Below are 14668 nucleotides of genomic sequence, written 5' to 3' on the forward strand. Positions count from 1 at the left end.
ACTCAATGGACATGAACTTGAGCAAACCCTGGGAGATAGTAGAGGACAGAGGAGCCTGGCGTGCTACAGTCCATGGAGTTGAAAAGAGTTAGACACAACTTAGTGACTGAACATCAACAACTACAAAAAACAATCAGGAAATTAGAGCTCACTAACAACTTTTTAAAAAACATGGTTCAAGTTATCCTAATTATAAAAGCATGGCACTCTCACAAACATCCCATTCAATTCTGACATCTCTAGAAATTTTTTAAAAAATATATGATTGCCCCTAAAATTCACTCAGAGAAAGCTGCCTTTTGATCAGACATTCTAAAGCCCAGTAAAAAAGAAAGAAAGAAAGAAATGGAGGAAGGTATTGTAAGAACCACTTCATTCTCTTCTGATGTCATGATCAATTTCTTATAATGTATTTTTTATTCTAGGAGGAAGAAAGTTAGGGACTAGGAATTCCTTTAAAAAGCTGGTGATAGGCTAAGGACACTTTTCCGCAGAAAAATGCACACATAAAATGCAGCATAATTTCAGGAAATAAACAGGCCCTCTGCAGTCTATTATGGACACCAGCCTAAGAAACTGACAGGATGCAGGAATAGAGATGAGCCATACTTGAGATTTCAAAAGCAGCAGAGATTTTACAGCTTACAGCAGGCAATTAAGGAACTGAGAGCCTCACTCAGATAAAATCATAGCTAATTAATTAAATACTTTAACCAGGTTTAAAGTACTTTTAAGTTTTAAGGAGCAGCAGAGGATGAGATGGTTAGACAGCATCACCAATTTAATGGACATGAATTTGAGCAAACTCAGAGATAGTGAAGGACAAGGGAGCTTGGAGTGCTGCACTCCATGGGGTTGCAAAATCTCAGGCACGACTTAGCGACTGAACAACAACCAGTTTTAAATCTTGCTGAATCAACAAATGCATAAACAGATTCATGTAACATTCTCCAGAGAAAACATCTATAAAGCACAGCATTTTAAATGCGATGAAACCCTGAAGAAATTAGTTGAAACAGAAAGGTACAAAAGACCAATGTAATTAAATATTTCCAGTTGAAAAATCTGAATGTGACAATAATTACTACCAGGCTATATCATATGTAATTAACACAGGCTAATCAAATATGTTTTATCCTTTTGAAATATGCTACGTATGTATATTAACCAAACTCATTGAAAAGAAGCCAGTGTTACTCGCTCAATTGTGTCCAACTTGTTGCAACCCCATGAACTGTAGCCCACCAGGCGCCTCTGTCCATGGAATTCTCCAGGCAAGAATATTGGAGTGGATTGTCATTTCCTTCTCCAGGGGATCTTTCCAACCCAGGGATCAAATCCGGGTCTCCCACATTGTGGGCAGATTCTTTACCATGTGAGCCACCAGCAAAGCCCAAAAAGAAGAAAGTGTATCTCATTTTGGGCTTCGCTGGTGGCTCAGTCAGTAAAGAATCCGCTTGCAACAATTCCTGTGTCTGGAAGATCCCCCCAGAGAAGGAAAGGACAACCCACTCGAGTATTTTTGCTTAGGAAATCCCATGGACAGAGGAGCCTGGCAGGCTACATACAGTCTCACATGGCTACATACAGGCTCACAAGAGTAGGACACAACTTAGTGACTAAACCACCACCAACCACCATATCTCTTTTTATGCTATAAAAAGTTATTATTTACAGAGTGAGTTTTCCTTTTACATTGAATCAAGTACAATATTTAGAAGAAAACTGTAAATACTTTAGGAAAATAAGGACTTGTTATGGACTATTTATGCCCACCCCCAAAATTCACATGTTAAAGTCCTATCCCCCAGTATCTCTGAGTGTGACCTTATTTAGAAATAAGGTCATGCAAGTGTAATTACCTAAGATGAGGTCATACCCATCAAGTAGGTTGGACTTCCAACCCACCCTATTGTCCTGGTGTCCACAAAAGAGAGAAATTGGGAAACAAACAGGAAGACCACGATGTGAACATGAAGGCACAGATCAGGGTGATGTGTCTACAAATCAAGAAAGGCCAAGGACTGCCAGCAAACCACCAGAAACTAAGAAAAAGGCCTGGGACAGATTATTGCCTAGTGCTTTCAGAGGAAGCAAAGCCCTACTGACCCCTGGCACCTTATCTGCAGAAGTGTTGCTGCTGCAGCTGCTAAGTTGCTTCAGTCGTGTCCGACTCTGTGCGACCCCATAGACGGCAGCCCACCAGGCTCCCCCGTCCCTGGGAGTCTCCAGGCAAGAACACTGGAGTGGGTTGCCATTTCCTTCTCCAATGCGTGAAAGTGAAAAGTGAAAGTGAAGTCGCTCAGTCGTGTCCGACATATTTATGTTGTTTAAGGCACTCAGTTTGTGATACTTTGTTGCAAATGACACCTTGTCTTCAAAAGGGTGAGACAATAAATTTATGTTGTTAAAGGCACTCAAATACTGATAACTTCATTGTTGATACAAAGTGACACTTAGTTGCAACCTTCCAAACTAATACAGAAACCTAAAATTTTACTCTGAAGAACCTTCACTGTACAGCAAGATATGTCCCTACCGAATGCTTGATAATGTTGTTTTTTTTTAAAGCACAGATTTTGTAAGAACAGCATGTTAATTGGAACTGGAGAGCTATTTTTACCTAATCTGCTGCTGGTTTAAACCAACAATTGGGGGGGTGGGGACAGCATTACTGTTGCTAAAATGAAATTTCAATATGCATAAAACTCACAAAAGTAGAATAATGCATGCTTATTTGCCCTATTTTAGAGTTTTAGAAAGGTGCATCTTATTTATTCTAATTGCATGATAAATTATATCTTTATGAGCAATTAAGTAATAAAGTATATTTAAGTTTAAAAGATGATCAAGTTTTGCTATTTTAACATGTTCTCAAGCTTAAAGGATTTTCCCCTTTAATAAAATTTATTTGGCAAAAGCATTTTTTAACCTCTAAAGAACAGAGATGAAAATAATTGTCAGCAACAGGGCAGAAACAATCACTTCCAAACCAAGTAAACACTGGTGACACATGTAATCAGGTTTCCAATCAGTGGGCAAACACTAAAAATTACACTGCTTTATTAATGCAAATATCATCCCTCACAAATATAAGCAAAACGCTCCACTTCACAGAAATAAGAGAAATGCTCCTGAAGTGGAGCCTTTCACTTATAAACACAGTGTATCTAATCTAGCATATCCATTCGCAAAAGGAAGTAATTCTAGGTCTAAAGTTTTCTCTGTACAGAAGATCAGGTACATGGAATGTATGGTGGGGGAAAGGGGGTTGAGGGAGGCATGGCTTTAAAAGTAGAACATGACTATTTCCCTTAATATCTTTGTCACATGTAAACATCAGCACTGGCTTTAAAAGCCCTTGAAAATGCCCATACATGCACAGGAAGAAAACCATTTGCCTTGGGCTTTCTAAGACTGTGCTACATTAGGTTATAGACAAGGGATTGCATGTCACTTCACCTTTAAAATGAAAGGTTTTCCAGGAAAAAAAAGAAAGCAAGAAAGAAAAAGAAAGAAAATGACACAGTGATTCTGTGTCTGGATTCAGTGTGATAGACACTAATCTCATCTTATTACAAACAGACCTCCTCCAAGGCTCTAAGAAGTTCCTTCATATCACAATTCAAGTTTTTATTCCAAACTTGAGTTGCACATAACTTAGCTAAAATGGAGTGGCTTGATTATTTTGTTGTTGTTGTTGTTAAGGCAGCAAAGCTAGAAATCCTAGATGCTAGGATTTCCTCACGTCTCATTATTATGAATATAGATCAGTATTTTATACTAATAAAACTATTTTTAATAATAATTTATTGAACACTTTCTATGTGTGTTCTACAAATTCATTTGTCCTTATGTCAATTCTAAGAAATGGTTCTTATTCTAGCAAGGACAGATTCAAAAGTTAAATAACTTGCTGAAGGTCACAGACAGCAGAGACGGGTCAATCTTTAGCCTTTCCCACTCCAAAGTCAAGGTTCTTAAGTGCCTTTTAGGACACCAAGGTTTATAAAGGAAGTGTTCAGCATCAAAGTGGAAAAAAGGCATGGTGCTGGTCAGTTTGGTGCTGGGGGTAAGGGGGATCAGGGTGCTTTATAGAAATGACAAGTACCAGAAATAAAAATGGTTAGTGACATCAGGGAAGTTCTGCCTGATAATTTATGGATAGCATATATGCTGCTTCTGTAACCCTGAAGGAATGTGAAGTATACAGTTATTAGAAGCCTTCCAAATTACATCAATAATGCACTTATACTTGCAAATATTTCTGGCACAGAGGTCTCAGGAAGATCCAAGGTGATAAAGCAAAATTACATTAATGGTAATTTTTACCAAAATAGTCTTAGTTTTCTCCATTTCTCAAGTTGACAAATATAACAGGTTCTATAAAGGCAAGTCTGTAATGACGGAGATGGCACATGGGCACACAGGGGATGAATTTCACACCGTGTCTGCCACTGTAACTTAACCAAAATTCTGTAAAACATAACCCTCACCTTCTCTGGAGGTGGTTTACAATAGAACTGTTTTTGTGGCAGCCTTAGAAAACCTCACTAGATCTGAGGTTCTACAAAATAATGAGAAAGCTTGGTATTACTTATGGGCAAATCTATGAAAAAACATTTAAGGCTAAATTAGGAGAAATAGTTAAAGAAAGCAACAAAGTTCTTAGCTTAAGATCTCTTAAACTAGAACTGTTTCAAAGGGTTTTAAAAAAAAACAAAAACCAGTAACCATACTCATTATATAAGAAATAGGTCACATTATAAGTATATTCTTATTTTTCCTATGTATGACTTTTCAACTCAGCCCAGCGAGACTTAAATGATTAGAATCTAAAATAAGTTTTATTATAATCACAGCTTATTAACCCCATAAAGATGGGCACATCCAAAACATAAAAGGCTCGCTAAAAATAATACGTTGAAATACATGATGATTTGGTCATGTTAAGGCTGCAAAACCCATGGGAAATTAAAGGCATACAGACTGCTGTCGGTCGAGGCTTGGCCTCAAAGGAGTTTCATAACCGAGTTCTCCAAGGTAAAGTTAATGCATGAGCTTCCCAGAAGGAAGCCCCAACCTCCCATTCCTTGGGAGCTCGCGGACTCGTGGGAGGAGGGATTCAGAGACCACAGGCGAGGAGCGCAGACCGCGGGCATCTCCGCAGCCACCCCGAGGGAGGGCCACCTCTCGTGCCAGCACATCCCGGGACAGCCGGGCGCACCGACACCGCAAGGTCACCAGGGAAGAGGCGACTTTACATAATCTCCCGCCGCGCCGCCCGGGCACCCGGCCCCCCTCCTGCGGCGCCAGCGCTGGGCCATGCGGGGGCGTCGCTCTGAGCGAGGAGGCTGGACGCCCGGGACCGGTGGAAGCCCGCAGCGCCGCAGGCAGCCGAGGGTGGAGGACGGAGCTCCGGGATGCCCGGGTCGCTGCCGCGGAGGGCGGGGCGGGCGATGCGGGGCGAGGCCGGGGAGGGCTCGGCGCGGGCCGGGGTCCCCAGGCTCCCGGCCGGCTGCCTGCGCCCAGCGCGCCCCCCGCGGCTCCTCCCGGGACCGCCCCGCGGCGCACCTGTCTAGTGCCTTACTTGAGTGGCTTTGTGGAACTGCTTCTTGAGCCCGGCCACCGACATGGTGCTGGAGGACGGGCGGGCGGCTGCGGTGCAGGGATCCGGAGGAGGCGGAGCAGGGCGGGAGGACCGAGCCGAGCGGCGCGCTGTCCAGGCCGCCGCTCGTCGTGCAGCCGCCGGGGCTGTGGGCGCGGGGGCGCGGAGCTGCGCGGGACGCGGGCTCGTGCGGAGAGACACCCTGACGTCAGGGGCGGGTGATACAGGCTCTTAAAGGGGACGCGGGAAGCCCCGCCCCGGGCGCGGAGTTGGTGCGGCAGGTGCTGCGGCACGCGCTACCTGGGCACTGGTGGCCGCCACAGCACCTGGCTCTGCCGCATCGGCCGGCAGCGTGTTCAGAGGGCCAAGGGCATTCTTCAGCCCCGGGAGTGTCCTCGTGCCCCGCGGACTGCACAGCGGTGGCTGCAGGTTGGCAACCCAGGCACCCGCAAGACTCAGGTGATTTGCTTGGCTTCCAGGTAGCCGCAGAGGCGCTGCCTAAGCCAACCCTCCTGCCCTTTGAGCTTGCCCTCTTTGCAGCCTGGAAAGGAGTGGTGTTCTCTCTGGGGTAATGAATAAGTCATTGCTCCTTGCTTGTTCACAGAAAACATTTCACTGTCCTGGTTTCACTATCCCTTAAGCCTCCTTAACGCTGGGGAAAGCCACCAATGCTGGGTTTTTTGTTTTTTTGTTTTTTGTTTTTCCTAGATCGGTCACAATTTGATGACTTAAAAAGAAGATGAAAAAAATGTTAAACCTTAAAGGTGGTCAGGTAAATAGACTTGAAGTCGGATATTACTACAGTTATAACACTTAATCCTCTGTTTACAGTTATAAAAACATATGACTATGACATTCCTTGGGAGAAGGCAATGGCACCCCACTCCAATACTCTTGCCTGGAAAATCCATGGATGGAGGAGCCTGGAGGGCTACAGTCCATGGGGTCGCTAGGAGTCGGACAGGACTGAGCAACTTCACTTTCACTTTTCACTTTCATGCACTGGAGAAGGAAATCACAACCCACTCCAGTGTTCTTGCCTGGAGAATCCCAGGGACTGGGGGAGCCTGGTGGGCTGCCGTCTATGGGGTCGCACAGAGTCAGACACAACTGAAGCGACTTAGCAGCAGCAGCAGCATGACATTCCTTTATGACAGTAGATTTAGGATTTAATCTAAAATAAACAATGGGGCTTCCCACTTGTCCAGTGGCCGAGAATCTGTCTTCCAATGCAGGGGACACAGGTTCAGGGAACTAAGATCCCACATGTCGTCAGGCAACTAAGCCCAAGCGCTGCAACTATGGAGTCCCCCAGCAGCAATGAAGACCTATGGCAGCTAAATAAATAAATAAATATTTTAAATTAATTAAATAAGTATTACATAATGTAAAAAAGCATGAATCAAAGTTGTACAAATACTGCATATGTAACAAAGTATACATGATTGGGCTAAAGCAAAACCACTGTAACTTGACAAATACTGTTTCACTTATACAAGTTACCTAGAATAGTTAAATTCAGAGAGTACATTGGTAGGTGTCAGGGGCCAGGAGTGGGAGGGTGGAGGGGATTGGGAGTTAGTGTCTAATGGAGACAGAGTTTCAGTTTAGTGAGGTGACAACCTTGGGAGATGAATGATGGTGAGAGTTACACACCATGTGAATGTACTCAGTGCCACTGAACTGCACAGTTAGATATGGTTAAAATAGTATGTTTTATATTATGTGACTTTCACCAAATTAAAAAAAAAACTTAAAACTCTGCTGTAACTAGATGAATTGGTAGAGCAGCACTAGTTGGCTTCTGTATTCTGGTCATTAACCACTTGATCTGCTTTTTCTAGGACTAAGAAGCACATAGAGAAGAACTTGAATTGTGTCCCCATGTGGGGACCAAAAGCTATAAGGAGAAAAAGCCAGAACAGCAGAAGCCAAGGTGAGTGACACTGCCAAGGATGAGTAAGAAACAGCATGGCAGAATAGGAGGACTGAGGATGCCTGGCATCATCTCTTCAACCCCTGCTACCTGGGAGGAACCACAGACCCCGCCCCCACCCTTCCAGCCAGGCCGCTTGGGCACAGGGCGAACAGATGATCCTGTACATCAGCTGATCTACCAATCACAGCCCTTGATAATGTGAATTGAAACTCATAAAGGCAGACTCAAGTGGTTAGTGGCAGGTCACAGACCAACAAGAGCACATGGACTCCTGACCCCAGGCTGCCAAGTGAAGCAGGCAAAAGGAGCAGATCTCCAAAGTGAAAGTCATTCCTGCTGTTTATGTACCTTTCAGATACAAGGTGGAATTGCATTTTCCAAACCCCTTGTGGTTAAGTGGGGGTGCTGTGACAAGTTTTAACTAGTGGGTTAAGGAGGAAAGTGACTGTCACCTCTTGGTAGAGAATTTAACTGTTGGAACAAGATGCTACAAAGCCCTTTCCCCTCCCTAAGAGTATCTCAGGTGGTTGTGGTCTGTCAACCAGAATCCAGAGTACGGACAAAGCAGGGCAAGGTCTCAAAAGACATTTAGCATGAGTGAGGAATAGACCTGAGTCATTTCGATTCACTGAGTCTAGGGTGGTAACTGTGACAAACCTAGTCTGCCCTCACTCATGCACAAAAGAGAAAATGTTTTCCCATTTCTCAGAAGAGAAAGGGAGACTTGCTATTTCCTGCCATGTGTATTTTAGTTTTTGTCATTAGATATCCATGAAGTGGCCTGTATGTTCTCACAAAAGCCTCAATGAAGTTTGGGGAGGTGTGTTCTCTTCTTTGTAGCCTCACTGAAGCAGTGAGCAGACTCAGCCCCGAGGCCTGAGGGTCAGAAGGAAGGGTGACTCCAGGTACTAACCCTACCCTGACCTCTTACCCTGTGTTTTCCTTACCAGTTAGAGATAGTTCTCCAGTAGTCATGTATGGATGTGAGAGTTGGACTATAAAGAAAGCTGAGCACTGAAGAATTGATGCTTTTGAACTGTGGTGCTGGAGGAGACTCTTGAGAGTCCCTTGGACTGCAAGAAGATCCAGCCAGTCCATCCTAAAGGAGATCAGTCCTGGGTATTCATTGGAAGGACTGATGTTGAAGCTGAAACTCCAATACTTTGGCCACCTCATGTGAAGAGCTGAGTCATTTGAAAAGACCCTGATGCTGGGAAAGATTGAGGGCAGGAGGAGAAGGGGACAACAGAGGATGAGATGGTTGGATGGCATCACCAGCTCAATGGACATGAGTTTGGGTAGACTCTGGGAGTTGGTGATGGACCCGGAGGCCTGGCGTGCTACCGTTCATGGGGTCGCAAAGAGTCGGACACGACTGAGCGACTGAACTGAACTAGAGATAGTTCACAGTTAGCTCTGGGGAGCCATAGGAAATTCTAAAGGAATCTCAGAGCAAGGGACAGTCCATGTTTCACAAGAACATCAGACAGGGAAAGATGAAAGTCCTGATGATAGTCAACTGGGGCTACTGATCCATCAGCACCCAGGACAAACCAGTAACCAGTAATGTGAGGTTAATCAGGTCCCAGCAGTGGTTTGCCTAGGGCACATTTACTCATGTCTGTAAGGCCCACCATGTGATCTCTAGATTCTTTTTTTTTTTTTTAATTTAAATGTATTTATTTATATTTTTAATACATTTATTTTTAATTGGAGGATAATTGCTTTACAATATTGTGTGGTTTTTGCCATACATCAACATGAATCAGCCATAGGTATACATACATCCCCTCTCTCTTGAACCTCCCTCCCACCTCTCACACCATCCCCACCCCTCTAGATCATCACAGAGCACCGGATTTGAGCTCTATGCACCATACAGCAAATTTCCAGTGGCTATCTAGTTTTACACATGGTAATGTACATGTTTCCATGCTACACTCTTGATTGGTCCCACCCTCTCCTCCCCACCCACCCCCCCTCCCCCAACTCCTGTGTCCACAAGTCTATTATCTATGCCTTGATTCTAGGAAACTCTGAAGAAGTTTGGACTCACTGCAGGACTAGGTGGAGCTCTAGACTAGAGAGATAAGAGTGTTACAATGGCTGCTTTTGTAATCTAACAGTTGATGAAGCTGGTATATACAAATACACACTCATGAAAAGGCTGCCATAAAATGCTCATTACAGTTCTGCTGCCAGAGCCATTCTCAAACTCTCGAGCATCAGAATCCCCTGAAGGATTTGTTAAAGCACACACCGCTGAACCACCTCCCAGTTTCTGATTCACTAGGTCTGGGTGGGGCCTGAGAGTGTGCATTTCTAACTCTGAACAAGTCCCCAGGTGATGCTAACATTCTGGTCTGGGGACCACACTTTGAAAACCCCTGGGCTGGAGCAGAGATGTTAGGAATGAACTTTCTTCTCTATTCTCCCAATTTTTATAATGTTTTCCCATTACTTGTATAATACATGTATTTTATAGTTGATTTTTCCTTCCTGGTTCCTGATTTGAGCAATGGAACATGTTCAGAAAAGGATAGGACTCGGTTGAAGGTGCTAAGAGAGTGAGAGAGAGCAATTAATCTACAAAGAGGAAGGGCCTAGGGATGTGTGAGTTCTTGCCTCTAAATGTGAACAGTGTGAAGGGAGCCCTGAAAAAGCTCCCCACCCCCCGCCCCAGAACTCTGAGTACATGACAGAATCCTAAAGGTAACAAAACCAAGTCTCTCTCTTTCCCTGAGTCTTCATCCGCCAACTTAGCATGCTCATCCCGCTGTCCTTCAAAGGAACTACTGCGGGAGAAAGGACTTTAAATCATTCTGAAACCATGGTTAACTCCCCCAGACACCCTCCGGATTTCATGTAAAGCCAAGATTTCTATTGAAGCCACAGCTTATTCCCATAAAGACCTTTAAGATGTTTTCAAAGAGATTTGTTGAGTTCCTTCTAGCAGGCACTGATAGGAGGCACAGGGGTGAATATAGTGTGAACCACCAAGACACAGACTATACACTGCACCCCAAGGAGTTTCCACACTAGCAATTTGGAAAACTTATAGACGTTTATTGTGACATGAATGTGGAGGAGAAAATGCACTAGACATTGAAAAAAATTCAAACCTGGGTGCCCTCTTTGGTTGCAAAGAAGCCCTGCTGCTGCTGCTGCGTCGCTCCAGTCATGTCCGACTCTGTGCGACCCCGTAGACGGCAGCCCACCAGGCTTCCCGTCCCTGGGATTCTCCAGGCAAGAACACTGGAGTGGGTTGCCATTTCCTTCTCCAATGCATGAAGTGAAAAGTGAAAGTGAAGTCGCTCAATCGTGTCTGACTCTAGTGACCCCATGGACTGCACCCTACCAGGCTCCTCCGTCCATGGGATTTTCCAGGCAAAAGTACTGGAGTGGGGTGCCATTGCCTTCTCCGCAAAGAAGCCCTGACAGAGGCTTTATGGAGAAATGCAGAAACACAGAGCAAGAAAGGGGAATCAAAGGTCAGTGAGGAAGAACTTTGTTTCACAAAAGGTTATTGTAATTCAACATGCTGCCCTCCCATCTCTTGAGATCAAATCAAAGTAAAATAGTAAATGAACCTAGATCTGCTTTGCAAAATTCCAATTAAAAGAAACCCCACACAATCTCACCTCACTAATTGGGCAGGAAATTCATGGTCAGCAATAATTCCATCACATCATTCATGCACTATTTCTCCTTGCATTACGCCAAGGCTTCTGGCAAATACCAGATCTCTAGTTTGCACAGAGCTGCTGAACCCTGACCCCTTTCAGAGGGCATCTCATTACAAGCAGGCAGAGGACAAGCAGCACTTCTCATCCTTTGCCCTTCAGCCCTGACGCCACTCCTCTGGCCCAGGCCAGGATAAACTACTCCCGACTTTACCTTTACGTATAAGCTCATGAAGCACAAGAAACAGAGCAATGCAAAGGCATTAAATTCCAGCTTCTTGTTTAACAGAAGGGCAAACCAAAGCAAGGAAAGAAAGTGACGTAATCATTATTACTTTTTCTACTCCAGCATCTGGCCTCAGTTTCAGCCAGAGACTCCCATCAGTGTTGATAAATATAGATGGGGATGAATGAGCGAAAGACTGAATTGTCACTGGCGCTGTGTTCTTATCGCATTGAGTCTGATGTCCAACCATACTCACCCAGCAGCCTTGTATTAAAGCCTGGGTTGTGCAGCACGCAGACTGTCGTTCTTGAGCAGGTGGCACTTAACATAAGAATCTGTGCCTTTGGATGCTGCCAGTAGCATTGGGACCCCACCCAGTATCAACAGGGCTCTTGAGCCTTTCCCAGAGGCGGGAAATCAGAAAAAGGCCACATTCATCTCCATGCTTTCAGCCCACCACCCACACCCCATCAGATACACATTTCTGTCTCTTGGAGGTGGAAGGTGTGGGTCTCTCTCTCTCCCCTCCAACCTTTGCTTCTCTCCCACACAGCCCTCCTCCCTTCAAAGCACAGGGACCTCTCCCTGCAGAACTTTTCTCTTCATTTAGTAAACCCTATAAACTCAATCACGAGAGGAGGAGGAGGGGACTTCACCAAGTATGTGACTCATGTTAGGCTCCTACATCTGGGGCTCTATTTATTACTTGCAACCCATTTTGAAATGCTTCCAATTTCCCTAAGAAAATCCTGCCATCTGCAATGCCATTTCTAGAGCCTCTCTTTTGAGGTCTTTCCCCATCCTTCTAATCCTATATCTTCTCTTTATTTGTCACACCTCAAAGCCCTAATTGGGCATCTCTGCCGTGAACTGGGTATAACATGTTTTACATATTGATATGTACTGCTGGATTCTTAACTCTTTGAGTGCAGGGTCTTATCTTTACTTTCACAACTCTATGCAGAAAATATAAACATTAGATATGGTCTGATGGCAATTTGAAAATCCAAATGAAATTTTTAAAGCTAAATCCAGCAGAGGTCCAGAAAGACTGGAACTAGCTTGCTTCTCTCCAACTGAGCAGACTGAAGGCCTTAGCTGCTTCTCCCTTGCTGTTCCTAAGCCTAAATCTCCAGGTTATGGTAATTTTGAGAGTTCTCAATGACCTTCCCATGGTTGTTCTTTTTGCTCAGTCAGTAAGTCATGTCCAACTCTTTGTGACCCTATGGACTGTACAATTCTAGGTTTCCGTGTCTTTCACCATGTCCCAGAGTTTGCTCAAACTCATGTCCATTGAATTGGTGATGCCATCTAACCATCTCATCCTCTGCCATCCCCTTCTCCTTTTGCCTTCAATCTTTCCCAGCATCAGGGTCTTTTCCAATGAGTCTGCTCTTCACATCAGGTGGCCAGAATATTACAGCTTCAGCTTCAGCTTCAGCATCAGTCCTTCCAATGAATATTCAGGGTTAATTTCCTTTAGGATTGACTGGTTTGATATCCTTGCAGTCCAAGGGACTCTCAAGAGTCTTCTCCAGCATCACAGTTCAAAAGCATTGATTCTTTGGCACTTAGCCTTCTTTATGGTCCAACTCTCACATCTGTACATGACTACTGAAAAAACCCTAGCTTTGACTATATGGACCTTTGTCGGCAAAGTAATGTCTCTAATTTTTAATATGCCGTCTAGGCTTGTCACAGCTTTCCTTCCAAGGAGCAAGTGTCTTTCAGTTTCATGGCTGCAGTCACCATCTGCAGTGATTTTGAAGCCCAAGAAAAGGAAATCTGTCACTGCTTCCACTTTTATCCCCTTCTATTTACCACGAAGTGATGGGATCAGATGCCATGATCTTAGTTTTTTGAATGTTGAGTTTCAGGCCAGCTTATTCACTCTCCTCTTTCATTCTCATCAAGAGGCTCTTTATTTCCTCTTCACTTTCTGCCATTAAAGTGGTATCATCTGCATATTTGAGGTCATTGATATTTCCCCCAGCCATCTTGTTCCAACTTGGGATTCATCCAGCCTGGCATTTCACATGATGTATTTTCCATGTAAGATAAGTAAGCAGGGCAACAATATACAGCCTTGTCGTACTCCTTTCCCAATTTGGAACCAATCAGTTGTTCCACCTGTTCTGACTGTTGCTTCTTGACCTGCACACAGGTTTCTCAGAGACAGGTAAGGTGGTCTGGTATTCCCATCTCTTTAAGCATTTTCCACAGTTTGTGTTGATTCACACAGTCAAAACATTTAGCATAGTCAATGAAACAGAAGATGTTTTTCTGGAATTCCTTTGCTTTCTGCATGATCCAAAGCTTGTTGGCAATTTGATCTCTGGTTCCTCTGCCTTTTCTAAACCCAGCTTGTACATCTGGATACATAAATAAGTAAATAGATTGCTCTTGACATAGTCAACCAATATTGCTTTCTGTTATTTGCAATCAACAAACTCCAAGTGATATACATCCCCTGTCCCCTCCAACCCTTGCAATAATGTTCTAATCTCTGTTCTTGTTCAGCTCTAGCAACACAAACACAGCAATTTAGACAACTATAGTGACTGCTTAGCACTGCATTAGCTTCCTTCTCAGACAAGGGTGGATAGATTGAGTGACAAGGAATATAGTCCTTTAGCAAGTGGCAAGCCTCCCTCTAAGACACTGACCTTCTGATTTTCAAATCAGATCTTCTGTTTATTTGATTAGTACGTGTCAGGCCGCCCAAGGTCTGAACCTCTCAAGCCCCTGGGAACTGGCAGCTGAATGCTGGTAAATAAATGCCAAGCAGCTGTACTCAGAGACAGCAGTGCCCACTCCTGGAGTTAGAACAACCTTAATTAAGTGCAAACTGTTAGGGCATCAGTACCATTGGCTTATTTATTCTATTCCTGGATGGGCATTATCATTAGAGATTCTGAAGGCATGTTGTTAACCCTGAATGTAAGCTCTGGCTAGTCAGCCTGTTAAAACATGGCGTTAAAGAGGCCAAGTTCTGTTGCTATTTCAGTAGCCAGTTAGCCATGCAGAGAAAAGCTATTCCTTAGTATAGTATGCATCCCACCCTGTCATCTCAAGGCTGCATTCTCTTGATTACAGAAAAGCCAAGGTGAGAGAAAAGACATAACTTTAGTTCAGCAAAAACTTGTCAACAAAACTAAGAACTTGGAGTACAATCTACTAATATTCTATCAGCTGTATATACTTTAAAAATG

General features: G+C 44.1%; 1 protein-coding gene across 1 annotated transcript in view; it reads right to left on the bottom strand.

The window, feature by feature from the left end:
• Positions 1-5803, bottom strand: part of SH3GL2 (SH3 domain containing GRB2 like 2, endophilin A1) — a 222335-nt gene extending 216532 nt beyond the window's left edge. Inside the window, exon 1 of the mRNA XM_055577970.1 lies at positions 5591-5803. Coding sequence (XP_055433945.1) covers positions 5591-5635 — 45 coding nt within the window. The 5' untranslated portion in view covers positions 5636-5803. The remainder of the gene's footprint in view (positions 1-5590) is intronic.
• Between the last annotated feature and the right edge of the window lie 8865 nt (positions 5804-14668).

This window comes from Bubalus kerabau, chromosome 4 (genome assembly GCF_029407905.1).
Source record: "Bubalus kerabau isolate K-KA32 ecotype Philippines breed swamp buffalo chromosome 4, PCC_UOA_SB_1v2, whole genome shotgun sequence".
In the NCBI taxonomy this organism is placed as follows: domain Eukaryota; kingdom Metazoa; phylum Chordata; class Mammalia; order Artiodactyla; family Bovidae; genus Bubalus; species Bubalus kerabau.